This window comes from Lindgomyces ingoldianus, assembly GCF_010093535.1.
Source record: "Lindgomyces ingoldianus strain ATCC 200398 unplaced genomic scaffold BDR25scaffold_34, whole genome shotgun sequence".
In the NCBI taxonomy this organism is placed as follows: Eukaryota; Fungi; Ascomycota; class Dothideomycetes; order Pleosporales; family Lindgomycetaceae; genus Lindgomyces; species Lindgomyces ingoldianus.
Genome location: NW_022985195.1, coordinates 598,197 through 615,533, shown reverse-complemented (window position 1 = coordinate 615,533; position 17,337 = coordinate 598,197). Strand labels below are relative to the sequence as shown.

The 17,337-nt window shown below is 47.7% G+C and overlaps 6 protein-coding genes across 6 annotated transcripts; 4 read left to right on the top strand and 2 right to left on the bottom strand.

Moving 5' to 3' along the window:
* Positions 1 to 3,750: 3,750 nt before the first annotated feature.
* Positions 3,751 to 4,188, top strand: BDR25DRAFT_182223 (uncharacterized protein; the record flags this gene model as incomplete). The annotated part of the gene is made up of 1 exon (XM_033684219.1): positions 3,751 to 4,188. A coding segment is annotated over one exon (438 nt), but the record flags the coding sequence as incomplete, so codon positions are not given.
* An 885-nt stretch (positions 4,189 to 5,073) lies between these two features.
* BDR25DRAFT_317788 (uncharacterized protein) lies at positions 5,074 to 6,207 on the top strand (the record flags this gene model as incomplete). Its single annotated transcript, XM_033691700.1, has 4 exons — positions 5,074 to 5,430; positions 5,481 to 5,611; positions 5,674 to 5,802; positions 5,898 to 6,207. The coding sequence occupies 4 exons, from the start codon at positions 5,074 to 5,076 to the stop codon at positions 6,205 to 6,207; spliced, it is 927 nt and encodes a 308-aa protein (XP_033543252.1).
* A 755-nt stretch (positions 6,208 to 6,962) lies between these two features.
* BDR25DRAFT_78064 (uncharacterized protein) lies at positions 6,963 to 7,581 on the bottom strand. The gene is made up of 2 exons (XM_033699034.1): positions 7,306 to 7,581; positions 6,963 to 7,205 (listed from the first exon to the last, which is right to left on the bottom strand). Exons 1-2 carry the CDS (start codon positions 7,457 to 7,459, stop codon positions 7,054 to 7,056), a joined length of 306 nt encoding a protein of 101 aa, XP_033543251.1. The 5' UTR covers positions 7,460 to 7,581; the 3' UTR covers positions 6,963 to 7,053.
* Positions 7,582 to 7,788: 207 nt separating this feature from the next.
* Positions 7,789 to 12,007, top strand: BDR25DRAFT_395843 (uncharacterized protein; the record flags this gene model as incomplete). Its single annotated transcript, XM_033698399.1, has 12 exons — positions 7,789 to 7,940; positions 7,972 to 8,062; positions 8,098 to 10,295; positions 10,332 to 10,496; positions 10,523 to 10,578; positions 10,613 to 10,644; positions 10,693 to 10,755; positions 10,802 to 11,400; positions 11,464 to 11,539; positions 11,677 to 11,699; positions 11,747 to 11,864; positions 11,913 to 12,007. The coding sequence occupies 12 exons, from the start codon at positions 7,789 to 7,791 to the stop codon at positions 11,973 to 11,975; spliced, it is 3,636 nt and encodes a 1,211-aa protein (XP_033543250.1). The 3' UTR covers positions 11,976 to 12,007.
* Positions 12,008 to 12,675: 668 nt separating this feature from the next.
* On the bottom strand, positions 12,676 to 13,934 carry BDR25DRAFT_306204 (ubiquitin C-terminal hydrolase L3). Its single transcript, XM_033690582.1, has 2 exons — positions 13,589 to 13,934; positions 12,676 to 13,522 (listed from the first exon to the last, which is right to left on the bottom strand). The coding sequence occupies exons 1-2, from the start codon at positions 13,632 to 13,634 to the stop codon at positions 12,831 to 12,833; spliced, it is 738 nt and encodes a 245-aa protein (XP_033543249.1). The 5' UTR covers positions 13,635 to 13,934; the 3' UTR covers positions 12,676 to 12,830.
* Positions 13,935 to 15,063: 1,129 nt separating this feature from the next.
* BDR25DRAFT_377534 (uncharacterized protein) lies at positions 15,064 to 16,583 on the top strand (the record flags this gene model as incomplete). The annotated part of the gene is made up of 2 exons (XM_033697504.1): positions 15,064 to 15,342; positions 15,495 to 16,583. 2 exons carry the CDS (start codon positions 15,064 to 15,066, stop codon positions 16,581 to 16,583), a joined length of 1,368 nt encoding a protein of 455 aa, XP_033543248.1.
* Between the last annotated feature and the right edge of the window lie 754 nt (positions 16,584 to 17,337).

Here is a 17,337-nt window from a genome sequence, read left to right as displayed (position 1 = left end):
CCCTAATCAGACTCCAGCCTTCCTCTCGCCTTCACTACTCTCCCTCTTTCATCGATTCCATCAACACTAAGTCTTGCGGTAGTTTTTAGTTTTTAAGTTTTGCCAAGTTATTCTATAACAAGTGATGCCTTCTCTAGGCTTGCTTAAAGCGGCGTCCTTTAGAGGAATCTTTGAACAGCTAAGTTTCTTCTACAATTATGAGCCTCGACCGTTTATTTCATCTCCACATTGCGTCTTCTTGATAGACTGAGGGGTTTTTTCATGTCGACAAGTACTCCGTTCAAACCACCTAAGTTTCTGGCGCAAGCCTTGCATACATTCACTGAGGCGACGCCTAATCCTTAAGCGATCAAAGTTTCTGATGATGACTTCATAGCTACCGTGTTAGCAATGCGGAAGCGTAAGAAGAATCCCCTATATTTTCACATGCAACTTTCGAGAATATGGTTGCCCTGCCGGTAAAGCAAATCCCAGAGACATCCATTTCAAAGAAGGGTAAAGGAAAGACGAAAAGCCGGCCCGTCAAGGTCGGCCATTGAGCCAAGATCTCTGAAACAAAATGGGCCCCCCTGAGATCACGGAAGAATAGCATGAGGTTGGCTATGCCGATGCCGTCACCGCTACTAAGAATGTCGATGTTGCTACTAATACTTTAGCTATAGTCAAAGGCCAAGAACCGTCACCATCATTCCCTCACATTGTTACATAATTTGTCCAACCGGCAAAAGACTATATAGGAACGAATAAGATGCAGTTGCATCAGTTAATAGGTTCATCCGCCGATCCTCTGGATGACTCAAGCATTGTCGATCAGGACGATTTGATGGAGAAGGTTTCTAGTACTGAAGAAAACAAAGGGGTTTAAGGATGAGTTTAAGGCCCAAATTACCCCTACACCTCTTCTACCTCGACCAAATCGCGAGGAGTGGCCGCTCCCTCGCTCCTGGAAGACCGTAGAGTCTGCGGTGGCCAAATGGGTGTGCTGCCTAGCGTCCTAGTGCCAAAGAACCGTCGATAAAATAGGAAGCGCGAAGTAATCAAGAATAGCTCCCACCCGGCGGTCGCTAAGCCGCCAATATCCATAAATGAAGAAGGTGTGGTCCAGTCTTCTAACCCTAGGGTTCCCACGCTGGCGCCGGATTCCAGAACCGCGATTTAAGGGCACAGTCAAACGAGTCAGAGATGCCTAACCTGAGCTCTCCAGTCAAGTATACCCTAGGCTCTCCATCGCCAGAATCGACCCTTGTGACGTCCATTGAGGACTAGCATGCTAGTGGTAACTTCGATCTTGAAACCTACGAGGACCATCGCACCTTTGTTGATCTGTTAGAGTTTGATGAAGATGGGGTCACCACTAAGAACAATACCTGTGAGATATTCGCAGCACTACCTGTCGACGAGCATCAGATTATGCATGGGGGCAACACCACGCTGGTTGCGTATGATGCAATGTAAGATTACAAGTCAATCATCATCAAGTCGAAAGTGAAGCTCGGGAACACATCTCTCACAGCTTTCTAGAAAGACGTAGAATTTGACGAGGATGGAATGACGTCAATTCTAAACGTCGACGACGCTTTCAAGGTATGTTCATAACTCGACGGAGCTGCACCTGCTTCCAAGCTGGCGTGTCTCCAGCAAATTCGCGTTGAGTCTAGGTCTGTCTAAGGTTCCCCTCGGGTGTAAGCTGGGATTACGGTTTATTCGGTAGTATATTTTGTTCCTAACGTATTTGGATGATGCTTTTGTACGTTGGTACATAATGTAATAGGAAGTTTGATTTAGGGGTTTTTACACGATCAGGAAATGTTTAGTTTGCCTTTACTATTTAAAGAAGTACTAATAAGGGAGGGATCACTTGCTCGATACATAATGCTGGGATGGGGGCAGGTACTGTGGGGCGTCTTGCTTGGATTTCTTGGTGACCCAGGGGGATCATGGTACTTGTAAATTTCCAGTGGCTTGGGTACTGTCATATCTTCTCTATCCAACCATTCTCTGTCTAGTTTCAGAAATCCATGAATAGCCCCTGGCTCCATATGTCAGCGATGTGTGCTCAAATGTTCTCGTGGCTGCTCGTAGTGACGTTAGAAGGAAGGAACGCTGCAGAATCCCTCTGCTGGAGGCTTTACGCTGACATGGAGAGTAACTCTGATTTTAGCTTTTCCTTCTTATTCTACATTATGAGCATCGCCAAATCACAGTGCTGTAGACTATTCACCCTCTGTTGTCATTTCACCGCTTCTTGGCCATTACAGCGGACCTTCCTGCGCATGTTTATAACGCGCACAGCCCAGACTGCCACCACGTGCGCCACCTAAACGGTCTACCATGGGCGCGATATGAACGTCCCTCTCTCATTTTCTCTGATTTCAAATCATTTCTTTCAACGTCGTCGCGTGATCAGCTCGAGCTATAGTCAGCGGATTCACTCCCTCTAGCACAGGTACTACCTGCAAACATCCTCTCCGTCATGCCCAGAATGGAGACGCCTCAAGTTGATGGAAACCCGCCGACAAGGGCCGTTGCGGGGGAGAAAACACATTCTCCTGATCTGAGCGGAGAGGATAGGCTTGTGGGTTTGCCACATCATGGTTTGTCGCACCGCAAATACATCATTTATTTCCTTCTGACGCCATAATAGACCACGAAGAGGTCATGAACATTCAGCAAACGGACAACCACACGGAGTCAAGCGGGCGGCGCCGAGTCGCCTTAACAACGTCGGCGGGGATATGGAGCGGAGCATTGAACACGATGCTAAAGAAGAAACAGCGAAGCCGACAGTCCCATACTCCCGTGTCGCGAGCCACTCGCAAAGGCGACATACAACCCTCGGCGAGGAAACATCGGCAAAGCACGAAAGAGGATATGAGGGTGAAGGAGGGTGAAGAGCATGAAAGCGATAGCGAGGAGGACTACGAAGATTCATTGTCAAACGAGGGGACTAGAGATGAAGCACCCCGGCCATCGCCCGAACCATCTCTTGATACATACGCTTTGCCAGTCCACAATCACATTGCCAAATATCCCCAGTGTGACAACGCTGAGACCGAAACTGCATTGCAGCTGGCTAGTGAGGAAATTCGAACAATGGAATCTTTAGGGGCAACTGAGCTCGCAATCAAGAACAGTCCCGTGCGCGCTGATACCGAATTTGCTCCTTGTTCTCAGGGAGTCGCCGATCCTGACCAACTCCAAGACAAGGAATCTACTAGAATGAACGCCCCCAACAAACTATCTGCGGTAATGCTTGCGGGCTTCACTGAATCTGAATCTTCCATCAATAACGATGCAGCGACACCGGACTCCCAAGAATCAACAAAGCACCTCTGCGGCGAAGATCTTTCGTTAATGGAACATGACGATACTCTTCAGGGAAAGGACTCCGAGAGAAGTTACGTTGGGGAGGAAGATACTGTTATTCGGCTTATTTCCAGGGCTATAGATGATGAAAAGAGTTCTCCAAAAGACGACGATGATACGCAAGACCTCAGAGAGTGTGCGAGTGGGACACCGATATCTCACGGGACTATAGATGTCAACTCCGTAGCGTTCGCGGACGACGTGACGATTACTTCAGAGATAGAAGAAAAGAAGGACAGAGTTCAGTGGAGTGATCAGGGCCTAAACAAGAAACGCACTCATCGGCGTAAAGTCTCACTGGGACTTCCAGTCAATGTTCTGCTAAAGACCCCCTCCCTTGTGACAACAAAACCTCTCGAGGTGGAAGAAGCCTTCTTCCTTGAACAGCAGGAACGGGAGTTGGAGTACAAACACCGTCATACTTTCATCGGCACTGCATCCTTAGACGATTTCCTCGAGCTCCTTGAAATGTCAAAGGACTACACTACTACTGACAAAGCGAGGGTTTCAAAAGCATTTACTATCTTAGCTGCAAATGAGCAGATTCAGGCACGGCAAGGATCGTCAAAGGGAGAAGGATGGGAAATGGTATTTCGAATCACGCCTAATCTTGCTGAGAGATGTACCGATTATCTTACACAGGCCCAGATTAAGCTTGGGGCACTATCCCTTCGAAATTTCCTAAATCTCATTCCTTTCGACGAAAAGGAGATCACCCCCGCCATGAGCGTAGTTGAGGCGTTTTGTGCGGCGTCACATCTAGATGCACAAGCAGGTGGCAATGGGTCCAAAGCGAAGTCTTTTCGGAGTTGGGTGGTGCGAGAGAGTGATAATAAGGATTGATTGAGGTGCCAAAGCGGTTTGATGGTATTCAGGCCAGTGCTGGTATTTGGTTGTGATTGATACGTGACAGTGAAGATAAACTACAAAGAATACTCTAATAACCATCGAGTCAGTAATTTGAGTCGTAACAGCTAAGTTCACCTTGTTCTTATGTCCTCTTTCATTATGATCATTACGTATACTTGCGCTCCCCATTGAGTACACTTTCACTGTACCTTTCATGCATATTGTCGCGCCGACTCTACCCCGGCCTGTAATCAAAGACAGTGACTCAGTATCTGTAGGTCCGACTCAGTTTCTTGAGTGTGGCTGAGTCAATTTCACGAAAGCTCACACGTGCGTCACTCTCTTTCATATCCTTCCCCATCACCTTCTTCCTTAAGTAGTGCAGATGAGGAGCAATGTATCATTGGAAATATTGAAGCCCATGCCGCCAATCAGGAGCCTTCGGGTTATGAACTGTTGCTCGGCTTCGACTCTATCTGGACATTCGCGCGTCTTAGGCTAATTCAGATACTACCGAAGCCTCCGTCCCCTGAAGTTATGTTCCAATGAGGCATGTTTAATCCCCCCATGCCTCTACTTAAGGATTTCTTTGATGAACCCTTCCGGTTCTAAGTGTTCGCTACTGAAACAATTTGGTGGGTGGATTATGACAAGGGCAGTGCGATAATCCGGTCTTGCTATTTTCGATCTTGAGTCGTTTGAAAGAGAAGGAAACTACTGCAAGGTATCATATTACCGAAACGAAGGAAATTCTACGCTAATAGTTTTCTATACAAGGTTCTATCTGTCTCGGTAGAGCCAATTTAGGAGATAACTGGCAAGAGTGACGTGGAAGATCACGAAGACCTCGATTCGCATATGATATGGGCCTGGGCAATTACAGAACTCGGTGAGAAGAGTGAGGCTAGTCTTCAAGAGCTAGATGTTATACCTCTGAAGAATTTGAAGGTTGAGATTGAGAAAATGGATCAAGACTTTGATGAAGCCCTCCGCTACAAGAGAGAAGAGTTGGGAGTACAAAACAAAGTTCTGGAAGGCACGGCCAAGGCTATGAATATAAAAGAAGTTGACCACAGCGATGATGCTCCTGCTCGTGATGCGTCATGCAATAGCGGGAGCAAGAATGCGGATGAAACTGCTAGGAAGGAAGAAAAATTAGAGCACCTAAGTGGAGAACTCATCTCCAAAGAAGAGGGCGGTGTAGAGACTGAGAGAGTGCGTCTTGAAATGTGGAATTGCCCTCCTCGCGTTCTAATGCAAAACAGGTCAACACTTTAGCTGAGACGGGTGAACAAGACTGGGAAGTCAAAGACAAGAAAGAGGGCGAGAGATTTAGTGGCGTGTCCGGCACCCATAAGGGCGGATTGAGCCTCGAAAACACGTCCGATGGAAAGAGGTAAGAAGGAACAACCGCAGGTCCGCTTGAGAATCCATGGCGGGCAATACCTCTACTACTAGGCACGGAGGAGATGCGGGACCCGAGACTTTAGGAGACATACCGAAGATTGAAAGTGACGCGAAGTCCGAATTATCTCCAAAGAGACCAATTTTTCCTATCAGCAGTTCAAGCTCCAAGAGTGAGCCTTTGTGAGTATCGAAAGAGTAGTATGAAAAGCCACACCACATCTCCCGTAAAGGAGGCTTATAGGGCGAAGAACCAGATTAATATTCCTCCGATAAAGCCGCGAGCTCCCCTTCTTCGAACCGGAACCTTTCCCAACGCGTGAAGGCAGCTATCTTGAAGCCAAGAGTCTTCGAAATTCCAAAACCTTCAGAATGCGTGCGAATGAAGACGGCATCCAGGACGGGACAACATACGAGGAGAAAGTCGCACTAAGCTGGGGGCGGTATCTCTTGAGGGGTTCCTCGACACAATTGACTCCGAGGCGGATGAAACCACCACTGATGTGGAAGTTCTTACAACTTGGGCGGACTTCGCTGTCAGAAAAATCGAGGACGTTTCTTAAAGAAAAGTATGAACGGTCTCTCTAAATCCATTTCTAGAAATCGCCCCAACTGTGCCTGTTAATTAGAAGAGAAATAAGTATAGTTGAGATGAAGAATTGAGTTTTAGGGTGTTATAGCATCGGAACAGATATTATATGAAAGGAGCTAACTCTGGAAATTTGCAAGGCAAACCTGGCGAGGACGAAATTTGGTCACTTCCATCGGTTTTGAGACTTTCGAACGACCGTGAGTCTCCTTTGACTCCTTATAGGTTGAGTTTGGTTACACACACAGTTAAATTTGGCGTTGATATGCTATGATAGTTGCTCGTGTCTTTGGTTTATCTTGATGTCCTTCAATATAGACGTGGTCAGAGGAAGGGGTTGCTACGAGTTTTGCGTGTGACTACTCTTGTTTAGTGTTCATCTGCACATTATATTGTTTTCGGGGTCTTAGTTGGTTTGTGCGTCCTGTGGGTAATGGCATGCTGGGAAGGATGAGAGGCAGCAGAGGATGATACGTCACAGAGAACGACGTGGTGTGGTACATAACAAGGATAATCTTAGGAATTGCCAGCAGTTTCCTTTCCATCCTCCCCTAGTTTTTCATCTATGTCAAAGAAATCTTCTTGTCGAAAAGGATTAAGGTAGGAGACCTAGTGAAGGGTCGCCCTGTACACTTTCTGCATCCCCAACACTAAGGGAAAGTAGACATGGGATCGTCTCCAAAGAGCGGCCTCTCAGTGGACTGGATTCTCCTTTGGCTTCATCAGCCTAATCCGTCAACGTCGTAGAGATATAACTCTCCACTAACCCCAAGCACCTCTCATTGTGCGCCTTGCCGGCCACCGCCTTCCTGACCGTAAACACATCACCCCAATCTTCCATCACTCTATGCTCCAATAGCCTCATAGCCTGAGCGGCCATGAGCGTCGCGGTTCGAGAAGAGGTAGTAGATGATCATTCCAACGACAGGAAATAGGAAGACGACCAAGCACCAGATGAGCTTGTTCAAAGGCGGGCGATTAGACTGGAGAATCTCAACTGTGGCGGGCATGGTGGGTTAGCTCAATGTTTGGAGTGAATGTTCACCGTGGGTTGTATCCGGGACGGCATGTCCGGAGACGTCGGGAGAAAGACATACCCCAAGCAATGATATATAGGATGAGGACAATGAGTCCAACGATTCCACCACCAGTCCCTGCTTGCCATGGCTCGGATTGTGTCGCGATGGGCGCTGCGTTGACCAGTAAGACGAGCGAGAGTTGGAGGAGAGTGGCGAGAGCGAGTTGGAGCATGGTAGCGGTAATTTCTGGATGCAAGTGGGGAGACTGTAGGTATTGTGATAGTGAAGCTGCGGTACTGGTCTGGTAATGGTGGTGGTGGTGGTGGTGGTGGTGTCGTTGTACCTAGGCAGCAGTGGGTGAGAGGGGGAGCATTCACTGCACCGCGCCACTTTGAGGACTAGAGCACAGACCACTGACGTACGTCATTGCTGCTGGCGACCATACCCCGCTTGGCAGGGGGCTGACACACCAGCCGAGGCTTGAAGAGGACCATTTTTTCATCCCTCAACCTCTGAACCCTTCAAAAAATTATTACCTCTCCCATCGGCCCACATCTGATGATGTCCATGAATCCAAAACTTTGGTTCTCTAGGTCGTGGCTTCGACATCTTTCATCTTGTCGCAATCATGAAGCCCGCGCCTCCCTACCGCTCAACACCAGGGCGCGCTTCCCAGTCTGTACAGAGGCTTCCAAATACTCATACCATGCCTTGTAGTACTACCCCATACATCGGGGATGGCAGTCGAGGTGACTTGCCAGATGCCACTTCTATTTACTTTAGTCTCACTTTCCTCGACCGTACAGAACGCCAACTTCATGTTTTGCAAAATCCAGTCCTCTTCATCCATGCTCGTCTCATTGCTACTAGCGTTCATTTCATCCCACGCTTTCGTTCATACACTTTCTCAATCCGCAACAGCATTTTCCAACGTCATACATATTCCACAATTACTCCCAGTTCTCTCGCTTTCCAGCCATTCTCCAATCCAAACTCGTCACTTCACCCCACAGCTCTTTTTTCACTTCCGTCGATTCATTTGCAAACATGGCTCTTAGAGAATTAGGGAGGTCACTCTCCGAGAAGGCCAAGTCCGTTGCCAGGGCACCGAAAAAACTAATACGAAGTCGAAGTGAACGCGATCTGAGGACAGGGGCACAACCAGTGGTAGACCAGAGGAATGACAGCAGTTTTAGGGAAGAGCAACCAGCCAGCAACATCTCTTCGAGCAGCCAGCCAACTACTGTCACAACAACCAGTCCAGCAACTCCTGACCCCTCAGCTCACGGTCGGCCACGTCCCGTTCGAGTGCGCCCGTTACGGGACGAGGAGAGACCCCCTGTGCCTCCACTCCCTGTACAATATAAACCGCCGCGGCCTTCTCATTTCCGCGAGCATATCGATGCCACCTTCGAGTACCTTCCGAACCTCTCGCAGTCAAACCAACCTCGCCGCATCGATGAGTATGGGAATCCCATCCCAACGCAACCAAAGCCTAGCCCCTTGCAGAATGAGATCCGGAACAGCGACGACGATATTAGTCCTGATATATTCGAGATACCCTCCTCGATAAGTGAATATGAAAATGTCAGCAATGAAAATCCATTCACAAATCCTCCAGCAAGTCTCAAGAACGGGGATATTGAGGCCCCTTCCCTGGACACGGAAGAATTTCTACCTTATGAAGGCAAAGGGAAAGCACCGATGCATGCACAGCATCTGAGTTATCAAGCGCCCCTAAATAACCTGGAGGGGCAGAGAATCCCATCACCAAAAGGCCAAGAACTAGAGCATCAGGCACCTTCGAGTCACCAGTTATCGCCAGCAAACCCGGAATCCGGGAGGAGTATATCACCTAAAGGTAAAGAGCCAATCTATAAAGAACCTTCGGATCCCCAGAAGCTACCAGCTAACCCGGAATCCTGGGGGGAGTTATTCCCTGGAGGCAAAGAGCCTATGCTCAAAGAACATTCGGGTCCTCAGACGACACCCGCTAACCCATATCGGGATTATGACGGAGTTCGAGGCGAAGAAGCAAAGGCACTCTCGCGGGGGAGAAAATTCTTTCAGGATCTGGTGCGACGAAAGACAAGGTCAAAAAGGAGGCTATTGGATGATGAAGTGGAATTCCCTGGTGGGGAAGCTCTCCTAGCTCAAAAAGTCGAAACACAAGGTTATTATGTGCCACCATCACCTGATCAACGTGGGAATGACCAGGCAGAATCAGATGATAGTGGACTTCCAATCGTTCCTACCAACTTGAACACGCACAATGAAGATCCCAGGTCCGCTCCAGGCCTAAATGGGGGCGACGATCCCTATCTTTGGGAGATTCTCGAATCTATCGTTGAACAGTGTTCAGTTCCTCCTGGGGTGAGCATCGATGTTAACTTCAATAACTTCGATGGTGCTACCGAAGAGCCTAGCCTGTCTATGTACTCACAAGATTGGATAAGTCTGCCGCATAGAGACGAGCGACCACAATATCCTCAGCTACCGCATCCCAGCTTGATGTATGAGTCCAACAACTCTCCATTAGCGCCACTGAACGGTTCTTCTAATCAAGGTGTGGCTATCCGCTCTCGTAACGACAAAATCATTCAGTATCTAAAGGACAATCCCAACGCTTCTTTGAGAGGGTACTGGGATCGAGGTGTTCGAACACCTGCCCAGTCATACAAACAGTCTCAGCCTTCTGCTCTTGCCCAAAGCGAATATCTAATTGTATGCAATCCTGATATCCTTGATCAATCAGAAGGAAACCAGCCATCACCCAATAATCCACAGAGTCCTTATCCATACTGCCCAGGCCCACAAACTACGTACGCACTGGAACAGCATACGCCAAACACCGAGGCTTCCGGATCATATGACGCCGAGGGCGTGCAAATACAATACGCTCAGTCGCTGGACCTACATATCACTCACAAATCGAACCGGCACATTCCAGACGCAGAGGATTCCGGGCTAAGTGATGCCGAAAGTGGGCGAGTGCAATATCCTCAGTTGCCGGATCCCGAAATTGGCGGTGAGTCCAACTACGACTACCCAGAAATCACCCCTAGAGAGTTCATCTAATCAAAGTGTGGCTTCTTCTAGTCAAGGAGAGGTGCTCCTTCTTTCGACTATAATATGTGTGTGGAGAGTTCGGGGATCCCACGATGGCAACAAAGTAATTTGACAGATGGGGCAGCTTGGTTTAGTAAGCTCGCATCGAATATCTCCCGGGGTATTGATCAAACTTCAGCTGAACAATTTGAGCTCTGGTTGTAGGACGACCGAGCGGCTGGTTAAGTGGGTCTTTACAGCATAATTACCCTGTTCTGGATCGTGTTGCTTATGATTTCTCTGGTCGGATTATTCGCAAGAGGGCATCCTGGCTGAGGCATACATTCCGGTAGAGTAATGATAGTCTCAGTCCCGTCATAAGACTTTTGGGTGTTTAGCTGTGTGTGATTAACAAAGCCGTGGTCACTAAAGCCCACGGTGAACAATGGTCGCACTACTAGAAGCGACAGAGGGAAGTTTGTAATGCTTTTATAGTGGGTCCCTTTCTCTGAACAATGCACGGCAGAATATTTCTATAAGTCTCAAATTATACCCAGTAACCCAGGTTTTCCCTCCAGATTCCTTATACCTAGTCTTTCCAAGTTTCGAGACCTGCGCCGCTATGTCTTCAGACAAGTCTACCTCAGGCCCACTTCTTTCCGGTGAGAACTCTACTTCTTATCCCAAACATCCAAAGGTCGTCTTTACCTCACCCAGCGCGCTCTCCGCTGAAGCCATCACCCTCGTAGAAAACTCCCACGGACCCACCAAACACAATATCTCCTGGCTAAGCAAACTCTGTAATCGAAAGCATAAGGACCCTAAACCTTCTTCAGATCATGATGTGGCTAGGCTTGTGAACTTCCATCTTGAAGTCACTGGCCACTATCCCCTACCCAAGATTTCCAGAAGCAAGCATTCCTCCCCAAGAGTACCACATTTCGTCGGAGAGACCGAGGAAATGGGACGAAAGAGGTTTCCCGTCAAGTCACGGAGGGCTGACTGGCGGAGGGCCGCAACTACGGATGAGCTGGTTATCCCTGGGCCGTTGTTAGATGGGGATCTTGCTGGGTTGAAGACCCGTTCCGCTCCTGACGTCTCTTTTTGGAGCTTGAAGAAATCGGTGTCGTTTAAAAAGAGGAAATAGCGCTTTGGTTTCTAAGGTTAGTTGTGTGCTCGAGGCATGAGTTTAATTGTTGTGTTGGGATGTGTTCGTTGCTTAGGGGGCAGGCCTTCCGAAAAGAATTTAGGAGTAGATAAACTTGTGAGCAATTTAGTATTCGTCGCGCTAGCTTATGTTCGTACATGAAACCTGATGGATGAAAACTTTCTTCGGTATGGACACGCCAAGATATGAATTTATAAGGGTAGTGCTACAAAGAACATTGTGATTGAGACTAGTCACTATTCTCCTCAGGAAATCTGTCTGTAACAAAAATATACATTTGTTTTAATGTCCCTCCCTGCGTAGCGAAAAATCCCATGGTGCCGAAAAATATAAGGGTAACGTCCTCCCTTGCGTGGCGGAAAACCCCCTGTGCCGAAATGAATCTATGTTTAAGCATCGCAACTCTCTCCCCGACAATTCTGTCTAGCTATAATTAATCTACTATTATTCTTTGGGCATTTCTCTCTAGGAAACCGGTGTGCAGTCAAAAAAATACAACACTCTTGGTCATGCTGTCGATCAATCCGTTTAGAGCATCTAGAACTAACATTACATTAGCTTTACACCCCTGCTGCACCACATCTACAAAATTTTAAATCTCAGAGGATTAAACTGATAATTCTATAACAAAAGAAGATAACTCTAACTTTCAAGATACTTAGCCTTTTGAAAGTATGCATTCCGGATTTATCCGGGCGAAGGTGTCCGCAGTGTGTCTTCGCATGAGGGTTTAGCGCGCTTACGTAGTGCGGTATGAGATGTGTGGCGAGCTAATCGGCCATAAAAGGTCACGTGCTAGCTATTTTTAGCGACTAGAGCGTTCCTCTGTGCTAGCTGTCTTGTCCTGGCTGTCTCTCGTGTCTGACCCCTCACAATCGTAGCCATGGACCGAGCCAGCCAGGTGCTGGCGCAAGGCCTCCCTCCAGATGTACCTAGAACATGGGTTGCCCTATCAGAGCAGTCCACAACAAATAACCTAGTTAAGCCTCCAGGCAAGAACTAGGCTTAGGCTTTCAAGAAACGCGATCCTAAACTTAAAGCAAGAAGAGTTAGGTTAATAGACTAGAAACGTTATAAAAGAATACATACGTTAAGATCACACACTAGTTTGATGGATGCTAGTAGATTTCGAATACTCCCCTTGAAGACTGAAAATATGAGATCTTTCATGCTGCCTCAAATCTTCACATAGCGCACCGTTTGATCAACAAAGAAGGAATGTACCCCGTTGATGAAAGAAATAAGGACTTTATGTCGCTCCAGGACTCCCGCATTCCTCACCTTGTCTGCGGTGAATTCTGGAAGATATTCTTGACATTAATTTGAGGTAGCCTAATGCATTCTTTCAGACACGTTATCTCGTCCTATGGAATGACATCTCTACGAATCAGTCATCGTTGGTAGACAGCGCAATAACGCTGAACCGTCCCTCCGATGCCTTCTCCCTGTTGATAATCCTTAATGGACCCAACTCTAATGCTTTTGTTGACAGCACATCCTCTTCTTCAGCCAACAATCCTCTATCCACCGGCCCCTTCCTCCAGCCTTCCATCTCCCACAAGTGTCCATCCTTGCCCTTCACAAAGGCCGTGAAGCCATACAGCACGTCTTCCTCGATGGTTGGCGGCCGCGAATCCCCCGTCTGCGCCGCCTCCTTGTGCAGCCGCTCCAATTCCTCTGAGTTGTACAACAGATCTGCCCTCTCCTTCGACTTAAGCGGGACTGCTTCCTCCATCAGTTTGTCCACAAAACTGCCCTGTACAATATTCATCGCCGCCTCCCCATTCGTCAGACAATGCAGCAAGCCGATGAGCCCGCACGCGTGGCCGATCGTCTGCGGGAACCACACGATCGGCTCGTCGGGGCCAGACCCCTCATACGCCGGCATAGCTGCCTCTTCCCTCTTAAATTCGGCGTCTGATATGTCGGACGAGGGCCAGAGGAAGAGCACGGCATGGCAGGGGCGGGGGATGAGGGCGAGGAGGTCGGGCTCGGTGAGGGAGTAGACGTCTTGGAATCCAAGGTTAGGAGAGAGGCCGAGCTTGTGTGCAAGCTTGGTCATTACATCGGGGTTGTTCTCTGTGGCCGGCTGATGTTAGCAGGCCAGAAAGGGTGACGTTTCTGCGGGGAGAGGGAGAGTATTACCTAGGGGCACCCAGATCTTGCCAGAGGAGAGCACATGGGGGTCCATCTTGAAGGCACTATCCGAAACTTGAAGATACTCTTGAGTGTTTATGTATGTGAATTGAAGGAGAATGGAGACGCTCTCGCCATCAGAAGAAGGGTCAAAACCGTGTACGTAGTCGCAGTTGCCTGGTAGACGCGGGGCTGGGCGTCTCCATGCGCAACACCGCCGATAGAGCGACAGTGTTGTCAGAAAACACCATCATTATCATCTTCAACATGATTGCACCTCATGAAATCTCTGCTTCATTAGGGATTGAAAGACGGTGAGGCTTTCATTCGTTGATGGGGCGAGCGTAGGACGCAGTGCTAGGCACGCAAAGACGCGCGCTACAATTAGACTGGCTTCCCGCCATGGAACCTGCTGGTTCCTCCTGGTGCGGGTCGCTTTGCACTAGCTAGGATTGGTAATTGCTTTGATCAGAGGTACTGGCTAGGGTAGCGACCTTTCATAAATTTTGCGCGCGACAGCAGGCACAAAGCTAATAACAACTTCCTATTATTGTAATAAGGCTCTAAGACTTAGATAAGAACCTTATATATGTATTGCAAGTAGAGAAAGCTTAATAGTAGTGCTGTAGCAAATAGAGATTGTTTTGCTATAAAAGAAGACTCTGAGCAACTTAGGTAGGAAGGTGATAATGCAAATGTAATCTATAAGTTAGAAAGGCCCTGAATATTTAAAAGCAGCCAAAGCACACTATTTATACATAATTTTAGTGAAGCCTGACGTGTGCGCAGAGTTACAGTCGCTTGAAGTCAAAGTACCCCTCATATTTTCTGGCACGGTGGGTTTTCCGCGGCCCAGGGACGGACATTAGTATACATCCACCCGTAACGGAATAACTACCGTAACGGAAAATTTTCAGGTACTTGACTCTAAAGCGAGAGGAAATTAGCGCACCTCTTAAATTCTACAATAATTTCCTTTGGTTTAATACTAAAACTATTTCTTTATCCCTAAAGCCCCAGTCATATAATTAAGAATTACGTTTGCGTTGATGCCTCCTCTCAGTTACAAAGGTTCGTCTTTCGAGGGAAATCGAGCGCTACTCCCTCCAGAGCCACTACCACGAATCTACTACTAAACTATAATAACTCATCAAGCGCCTACACCCAGGCCGAAGAGTCGATTAGCGTCGCTTAGGAATAATAGTTAGCAATAAGGCTGCGAGCGGCTCTCAATTCATACGGGGTCCTTACCCCTGTCGGTAGCTTCAATAAAAGCCACCCAATCAAGGCGAGTATAGATCGTCGCAGAAACAACCCCGCACGTCCGTCGATACGCTGCATTTTAACTTAGATAATACGTGGCTGTGTAGCTTGTGGATGCACGGTTTCCCCAGTCTTACGAGGCATCACCACAAGGCCAAAAACGGGCTCAGACACTGTCTCTGATATGCCACACTCTAAATATTCCACCTTAAACCTAGAAAATGGCATCCGAAGATCCTATCCCCGATTCGGGCTCAGATCCGTATCAAACCCCAACTTTGGCATTTAAACAAACTCTATGTTTTTCCTGCTGGGATATATCGTCTAACCTCAGTCGATGCATCGCTTGTAAACGGGTCTCATACTGCTCAAAAAAGTGCCAGAAGCAAGACTGGAACAGGAATCACAAGAAGATCTGCAAGAAACTTATTGCTCTAAATAAGCGGAAAGAATATGTATCCCCATTTGGCAGGCATTGGGGGGACTACTATGAAGAGCAGGTATATTATCCAGCCTCTTTGGTAAGATGAGCAAGCAGATTCTGAGACATTTTACAGGTGCTGGAGTTCTTCAGATCTGGTACTTTGAATCCTAGTGAATTTGGAAGATTGGTTGGGTATGTCCAATGAAAACTGACCGCCAACAAGCCTAGGCGCTGTTACTACATTGTACCCATGTCAAAGAAATTATCAAGCTGATACTCGCAGTTAGCTACGAGCCATATTGCTATCACTGCTACAGAAGAGAGTCCCAACTTGAAGATGGGGCGAGGTTGAACGTCTGCCAATACTGCCTTCTTACCTTGTTTTGCCCTTCCTGCCAGCAAACACATCCATCAGCGGAGTGCGCCACCTTGCAAAATATTGCGACCGACGACAAGATCATGGTAGATCTGCGCCGTCGAACGGGAAAGAGCTCGACCATTTCTTTCACCAAATTTCCCAGGAAACAACACGTTCCTCTCTCTTCTGCAACGGACTGGTATGATTACTACACGAGGCTCTCAGACATGGGTGGTTTTAGGTCTAAAATGAACCGAGATCTGAAGTACCAGGCAAACGACCCCAAAGAACGTGAATTCGTCGAATATATAAGATATGGTACCAACACCACCACAATTCAACTCACCTTAATCGCTGCCTTAGAAGCGACAATACCCGATATCAGCACTCGCGGTTCGATTAACCTTCACATTATAGGCGCGGCTGGAGCTGAATTCTCCTCTGTTCCTGCATTTGAGGAGCTGTTGCACCTTCTACCATCGCTGACAGCTCTTCAGATATCATTCGTAGGTCTGGATGTTTCTGAGGACCTTAAAGACGACACCGAAACCCAGAAGTCACACACACTTCAGTGCTGCACCACGTGTACCAAAATGGGACGGTCAATTTCCATTACCACCTGGAGAGGTCCATATCATGCCTACGTCGATACCAAATTCTACAAGACGCCAGATCTAGCAGCAGCCTTCCACTCGGGGTTTTCGGTCGAACAACAAGCGGAATGGGGCCCAACTATCAAGTATCTTGCACTTGCTCCACATCCAACACTCTTTACTGCGGCTAGATACTTTGAGATTCAGGGAGAGATGGGAGTTTGGAAGAATCTTGGGGCTGAATTTGTGAAGAACGCTGAAGTAAATAAGTGGAAGGGGATGTCACCTTCCCTTTCAGTGTGTGGAGACAAGCCGAACGAAGTTACCTATCCAAATTATTGGTGGTATATCGTGAAACAAAGGTGATTTGGAAATATGGGGTTCTGCTAGGGCAGCGTAGGTTCTACGTACATTTGGAGGGAGATTCTGTGCCAGCGCCTGCCTGGCTAGATCCATGGCTACTTACTGTGGTGTTGCGGATAGAAGCAAGCACTGGACAATGCAGCAAAGGACAACGAGCGTTAAGGATAGAATAAGACACGTGATTGCTGAGGGATCAGATCAAACATAGTGCGTTTTCTAATATATCATGACATAGCCAGGCCTAATCAAAAGCCAAGCTATGTGGCGATCTCCCTTCTACACGGAGAGACTCTCGGTTTCCAAGCTTCTGAGTGTGCTGTGTCGCTGAAGCCTAGGGCAGGGATTTTCTGAATCAAATCTTTGTCCTATAACCCCGAAACTCTAAGCCATGCCGAATTTCGTAATGAGGTAAGAGATAAAAGCTAAAGCGCGATTAATCGCTATAATAGGAATCTCTGACCGCAGCCTCAGCCGCTGTAATTTTCTAGTTTGAATTCGACATTATATCTAGAATTAGCTAACCTATAGTAAGATAGCACGTATAAATATATAAAATCGCGTTGGTATATGTCAGGTGCTAGAGAAGAGAATGTCATTCCGCTACGGCGGTTATTCTGTTACAGTTGGATGTACATTAACGTACTTCATAGGCGAGTTGCTCACACACCCGAGTCGCTTACTTTTGCCAAGACCCCACTAAACCACCCTTCCTACACTAATGCATTCCCCACAACACCACTTAGACGCGCTAAAAGAA

Bases quoted from the DNA above. Each gene is read 5' to 3' on its own strand.
- BDR25DRAFT_306204 (XM_033690582.1), bottom strand. From the start codon at position 13,634: ATGGACCCCCATGTGCTCTCCTCTGGCAAGATCTGGGTGCCCCTAG. The intron at 13,523-13,588 runs GTAATACTCTCC...AGCCGGCCACAG, and splicing joins CAAGATCTGGGTGCCCCTAG to AGAACAACCCCGATGTAATG.
- BDR25DRAFT_78064 (XM_033699034.1), bottom strand. From the start codon at position 7,459: ATGCTCCAACTCGCTCTCGCCACTCTCCTCCAACTCTCGCTCGTCTTA. The intron at 7,206-7,305 runs GTATGTCTTTCT...TGCCCGCCACAG, and splicing joins CCTATATATCATTGCTTGGG to TTGAGATTCTCCAGTCTAAT.